This window comes from Sinocyclocheilus anshuiensis, unplaced genomic scaffold (genome assembly GCF_001515605.1).
Source record: "Sinocyclocheilus anshuiensis isolate Anshui unplaced genomic scaffold, SAMN03320099.WGS_v1.1 scaffold369, whole genome shotgun sequence".
Lineage (NCBI taxonomy): Eukaryota > Metazoa > Chordata > Actinopteri > Cypriniformes > Cyprinidae > Sinocyclocheilus > Sinocyclocheilus anshuiensis.
This window is the reverse complement of record NW_015540935.1, coordinates 1,801,223-1,807,649: the sequence shown is the minus strand read 5'-3', so window position 1 is coordinate 1,807,649 and position 6,427 is coordinate 1,801,223. Positions and strand designations below refer to the sequence as shown.

At 37.7% G+C, this 6,427-nt stretch overlaps 1 protein-coding gene across 2 annotated transcripts in view; it reads right to left on the bottom strand.

Moving 5' to 3' along the window:
- The window catches only part of ctps1a (CTP synthase 1a), a 17,721-nt gene extending 11,520 nt beyond the window's left edge, over nucleotides 1–6,201 (bottom strand). For both annotated transcript variants that reach the window (XM_016487571.1, XM_016487572.1), the window contains exons 1-6: nucleotides 6,016–6,201; nucleotides 4,407–4,577; nucleotides 1,957–2,057; nucleotides 1,764–1,880; nucleotides 1,583–1,666; nucleotides 540–620 (exon numbers count right to left, since the gene is read on the bottom strand). In XM_016487571.1, coding sequence (XP_016343057.1) covers nucleotides 540–620; nucleotides 1,583–1,666; nucleotides 1,764–1,880; nucleotides 1,957–2,057; nucleotides 4,407–4,577; nucleotides 6,016–6,181 — 720 coding nt within the window. In that variant the 5' untranslated portion in view covers nucleotides 6,182–6,201. The remainder of the gene's footprint in view (nucleotides 1–539; nucleotides 621–1,582; nucleotides 1,667–1,763; nucleotides 1,881–1,956; nucleotides 2,058–4,406; nucleotides 4,578–6,015) is intronic.
- Nucleotides 6,202–6,427: the final 226 nt, after the last annotated feature.

Below are 6,427 nucleotides of genomic sequence, written 5' to 3'. Positions count from 1 at the left end.
AATTTGAGTTGAATTACTGAAATAAATGAACTTTTCCACAACATTCTAATTTATTGAGATGCACCTGTAATTGTGCGTCGCAAGAATGCGCAGAATATGCGTTCTGTGAGAATGGCTTGGTTTCGGTTTGAACCTAAACAATATCTTCTCCGCTTCGAGCTTCTATATTTCTCTAATATTTTGAATATAAAACGCACACCTAAAATTAAAATGCACCGGTTTTGCATTTGAATGTGAATTTTTATTTTAAATTCGACTAATATTCCTTTTTTTGATTCACAGTCTCCTCTTCGCAGACAGGCACGGCACTCATTTCAGCGTGTTTGTGTGTGCCGTCTGCTTGTCACTCATAACACACGCCTTTAAATGAAACGAGCATGAAACTATCCTGCGCTATATCGAACGGTTTTTCCGGTGATTATCGATGAAGGTGTACGGTACCGTCGATAAATACCAATACCGTTTTATCGCCCAGGCCTATGTTCGACTGTTATTTCAGCTGCTTCGGTGGTTTTCAGTCCCGTGTGATCCAGACTAACCTGTTCAGGCTCCACATGACAGAACATGGATATCTTCTCTTTCACCGAGTTTTCAAGTGGAGTGGAGCAACGACACATAATCTGCAAGAGAAAGAGCAAAAGACGACTCAGAACTCTGATCGCAGGAACCAACACAGGTGTGGCTCATCACATTAAATATGGACATGATCCACTAATGCTTAACAACCAGAAAGTACCACAATTCTTTGTCGTCATTTTGAACAATATTTATTAGAGCTGTCAAACGATTAATCGCATCCAAAATAAAAGTTTTTGTTTACATATGTGTGTGTGTACGGTGTATATTTATTATGCATATAATATAAATACACATGCATAAATACACACACACACACACACACGCATGTATATATTTAAGAAAGATATGTTGTTTACATATTAAATATATTTATATGATATAATTTATATGAATATAAATATATACATGTAAATATTTTCAAAATATATGCTGTATGTGTGTGTATTTATATATGCATAATAAATATGCACAGTACATGCATATATTATGCAAACAAAAACTTTTATTTTGGATGCGATTAATCGTTTGGCAGCACTTATATTTATATTTGTCTACCATTTGAAACCTAATAAACTTACCTTGAAAAGTTGTGGCTGAAGTGTATTATTTCTATAAAATAAATATGACATGGTTTTGTGTGTTTTTTTAATAATACGACAGTCTTTTTTAGGTGTTGCATGAGTATCTAAATATGTTTTAGACAAATATTTAACAGGGTAAGTGACATAAGTAGGCTAAATATCTGTAACTTTTAACTGCACAGAACTCATATTCCTTGCTCACACACAAAAACTTGAAAATGATCGAAAATACGCATTGAATGTTACAAAAAAGCTGCTTTGATGGCTTTAGATGTGCTGGAAGCATCCATTTGGACGCTCGACCTCTCCGAGAGGGTCTTAGCAAGCCGACACAGTTACTAAAACACACTCTGAGGAGTCCTCTAGATTCCTGAACACACACTGAAATTGCATGCAGAAATTCTGAGTGCAGCTTGACTCACCAGGTCAGGTGACAGTCCCAGTCCTCTGAGCTCTCTCACACTGTTCTGCGTGGGTTTGGTCTTCTGCTCTCCTGTAGCGCTGGGCTGGACATCACAGGCGAGACCGTATGTCACTCATGTGATATAATGCTCTATAATGCACTGTTCTGTGTGCGCCGACGAGAAAGCATATAATCCTCACCTGTGGTACCAGACTGACGTGAATATTGCAGAAATTCTCTCTCTTCACTTTAAACTGGAACTGTCTGAAGGCTTCGATGAAGGGCATGCTCTCTATATCTCCGACTGTACCGCCCAACTGCAAGCACATCAAAACCTCAGACACCTGTTCAAACATGCATCCTATCAAATGCTGTGTCCAGCTCTTGTCTCACCTCGATGACGCAGACCTGGGGCTCAACGCCATCGTCGTCTACGGGAACTTGAGCTTGATGCATCACCCACTCCTGAATAGCATCAGTTATGTGTGGCACCACTGGGACAAATGAACATACAATGAAACAGACACACCAACTTCTCTTTCCAACACAGCATGATTTATCCATTTAAAAGACTCTCGTTTACGGTCTACAGTGTGTGACATGCTGTTGATTTCCACAGAAAATGATTTTGACTCGTACGGTCACTCACTAACGATTATTTTGGTAATCTGGCAATTGTGTGGTAATAAAAGCAAACAATAGCTTTTAAAATGACTTAAAATACATATATGTGACCCTGGACCACAAAAGCAGTCTTAAGTCGCTGGGGTATATTTGTAGCAATAGCCAAAAATACATTGTATGGGTCAAAATTATTGATTTTTCTTTTCAAGATCATGTTCCATGAAGATATTTTGTAAATGTTCTACTGTAAATATATCAAAACTTAATTTTTGCTTAGTAATATGCATTGCTAAGAACTTAATTTGGACAACTTTAAAGATGATTTTCTCAATATTTAGATTTTTTTGCACTCTCAGATTCCAGATTTTCAAATAGTTGTATCTCAGCCAAATATTGTCCGATCATAACAAACCATACATCAATGGAAAGCTTATTTATTCAGCTTTCAAATGATGCATAAATCTCAATTTCGGAAAAAAGGCCCTTATGACTGGTTTTGTGGTCCAGGGTCACATATAATAGCAATGAGGCAATAATAATTAGTTCAAATAAAGTATCAAAAGCCAGTAATAATATGATTTACAAAACTGGTAAAACGCTGATTATAAAACAGATAGTTCCGGTCCTTGATTCTGATTGGCTGAGCTGCGTTCGAAGCTGTTGTATATTACTCTACAAACATACACCTTTGTTTACTTCTGTGTGTTGCTCGACAACCACTTTGTTGGAACCACAACTGTTTCTGAGGAACTACGTTGTTTGGTGGAAGAATACAGTTTTTATTTATATCTTTACACTTTATTTGCTCTGTTTTATTCTGTGAAACCTTTCTACGTATATGGAATAACCATTTTATAAAAGCAATAAGCCCCGTGAAGCCACACAATGAATTTATAACGGCTAAAGGGGTTTTAGTCACTCCGCTTCGCGTCGTACCTAACAACGCCCCTTAGCTGTTATAAATTCGCGGAGTGACTAAAACCCTTTAGCTGTTATAAATTCACTGTAAACCACGGCTTCACGGGGCTTATTGCTTTAATGTATTATAAACAATAGAGCTAATGTACATTGCACATTATGACGACCTGCCGATTGTTTTAACACTTCACTGCGCGATCTAATTCTTGTTTAATATTGACTAAACGACATTTCATTCAAATATCCAAATAATCTTTAATATTTGGCCATTTCCTTACGACAGAAATGCTACAGCCACTGCAATTTCTTGCATATGTGGACATCAAAACGTGCAACTCAGAGCCCGGGTTTGAGCTTTTATTTTGAAATTGCGATGAGCAGTAGCACGTTTCGAAAGATATTGATGTTTTCTCCTGTGCTTGCGTAGGTTTATAAATGACTTATCTTACAAATCTGATGAAATGGTGCACGCTGCATCCCCAGATCAACGCTATAATAAACCCAAAACTCACAACACGCATGCAGAGACGGAGTTTGAGATGCTCCACACATGTAAATGATAACGTTTGTGCGGAGCGGCATTTACTGTGAACGGAGACACTCTGAGACGCATGCATGTAAATAATTACAGCGCACATATTAATCCTGCATCATAGCGTTTGTGATTTCACAACAGCATTATGCTTTATTATGATTTTAAAATGGGTTTAATATATCATGCAGCCTTGGAAAACGGTCTAATGCGCTTCATGGATTCTCGACCGTGGAATGCACCAGTTTTGCCGGTTACTCGACACGGGCAAAATGCAATCGAGGATTGAATTGAATCGAGGAATCGTGACAGCCCTAACTTACAGTGAGCGTCTATGGGGCAGACATGGACAGGAACTTCAATAAACATTAAGGGTGTATACACACTTGGCAGGTTTGGTTCGTTAGTGTGACTTTACAGCGTGTTTCCAGCTACTTTCATGTGAAAATGTTCATGTATGCGCACAACGGAGGACTTCCCGGCACGGTTTTATCTTCTTTACACACTTTATAAGCTCTTTGAGAGTTTTCAGCTGGTAAAAATGCTATTTGCTGGCATTTAGCCTCACAGCATTGTTTTGGATGTTCTGCAAATATACACCATAAAAGCCGTCCAATCAGGTTGTGTCCTTGTGCCTTTTGGTTTGCATCTGTATATTTGGTGTATTAATAATTACAGTGTGATAAATAGGCTATATCACTTTCCAACTTCGAGTGTGAACTCACCCTAAACTAGGCCATTGTGAAAGTGCATAAGACCGCCGTCTCACCCTGTACGGTTTTGCCCAGGTAATCTCCCCTGCGCTCTTTGTTGATGACGGACTGGTAGATTTTTCCGGTGGTCAGGTTGTTGTCTTTGGTGAGCCTGATGTCCAGAAAACGCTCATAGTTGCCCAGATCCAAATCCACCTCTCCCCCATCATCCAAAACAAACACCTCACCTACACAAAATACAACACATTCATATAAAGACCACAGAGCTCTACGACCATCACCCGTATTAATAACAAAGATGTCTTAAACTCTATATCTCAAGATAGATTTATACACGTTCTCGAGTAGTGAGTGGTTGTGATGCTAAGGAGTTGTTTTGTAGCTACGAGGTTGCTTCTGAGGGGTTTGGGCATGCTCCGAAGCTATTAGGGTGTATTGGGCGATTGCTAGGTGGTTGCTCGTTTTTTCCAAGTGGCTGTTTAGCATGTTGCTGTGTTTTCTCAGGGTGGTCTACATGGTTGGTTGTCCACCCCAAAGTCTCTAGGATATACTGGTCTCTAGACTTCTAGAATTTTTATCAATTGAAATGTAATCAGATTTCAGATTTTGTCTGCAATTTGACCCAATCATTTATATGTGGATTACATCTATTCTAAAACAATTAAAATGGACATTTTTGAACAGTAAGATTTTAAATGTTTTTTAAAGAAGTCTCTTCTGCTCATTAAGCCTGCATTTATTTGATCCAAAAATACAGCAAAAGCAGTTATATTGTGAAATATTTTTACTATTTAAAATAACTGCTTTCTATTTGAATATATATTAAAATGTAATTTATTGCTGTGATCAAAGCTGCATTTTCAGCATCATTACTCCAGTATAAAGTGTCACATGATCCTTCAGAAATCATTATAATATGCTGATTTGCTGCTTGTGTAACATTATACATATATTATATACACATGTATAAATATTTTATTTGGGGGGGGGTTATAGAAATTAATAGTTTTATTTAGCAAGGATGCTTTAAATTGATCAAAAGTGATGATAAAAATATTTATAATGTTACAAAATTTTATTTTCAGATAAATGCTGTTCTTCTGAACTTTTTATTCATCAAAGAAACCTGAAAAAATTATACTCGGCTGTTTTCAACAATAATAAATGTGTCTTGAGCAGCAAATCAGCATATCAGAGTGATTTCTGGATCATGTGACACTGAAGACTGGAGTAATGATGCTGTAAATACAGCTTTGATCACAGCAATAAATTACATTTGAACAGATATTCACATAGAAAACTCCTTTTAAACAGTAAAAGTATTTCGCAATATTACTGCTTTTGCTGTATTTGGGATCAAATAAATGCAGGCTTTGGTGAGCAGAAGAGACTGCTTTAAAAAACATTTAAAAATGTTACATTTCCAAAACTTTTGAGATAATTGCCTAGTTTATAATAATAATAATAATAATAATAATAGTGATGCTTGCATTTAGCAAACAGCTTCTTTTGTGGCAAGTTATAATCATTTGCTGTGCACTTAAGATTTGTAGATTTAAAATGAGTACTCATCTTATTTGATCTGCACGACACTGTAACACTGACCTGTAATGATTGATATCAGACGTGGGTGGATCTAATCTATGACGAGTGGTGTGGGGTTACCGTGCTCGTATGGCGAGAAGGTCCCTGCATCGATGTTGATGTAGGGGTCGATCTTGATGGCTGTGACGCGTAGGCCGCAGGACTTGAGGATGGTTCCCACGCTGCTGGCTATAATGCCTTTCCCGATGCCCGAGATCACGCCGCCCGTCACCAGAATATACTTCATTCTGCCAATCACACGCTGGACAAACGAAAACACAGGATTTATTTTATATGACAGTTCATTAAATGCGGGCTGCACAATTTAAGGGAGCATTGACTTGTGTTGTTTCTTGTTAAAAAGCAGATTCCGTCATCATCTAACAAGTGCAATCTCACTCAAGCCAAACTCTGTCTGATGAGCAAACACTTCTTGAAGTGCTGTGAAAGCCTTTGACTGGATATCAAATCAATGATCTATGGGTTTCCCTGT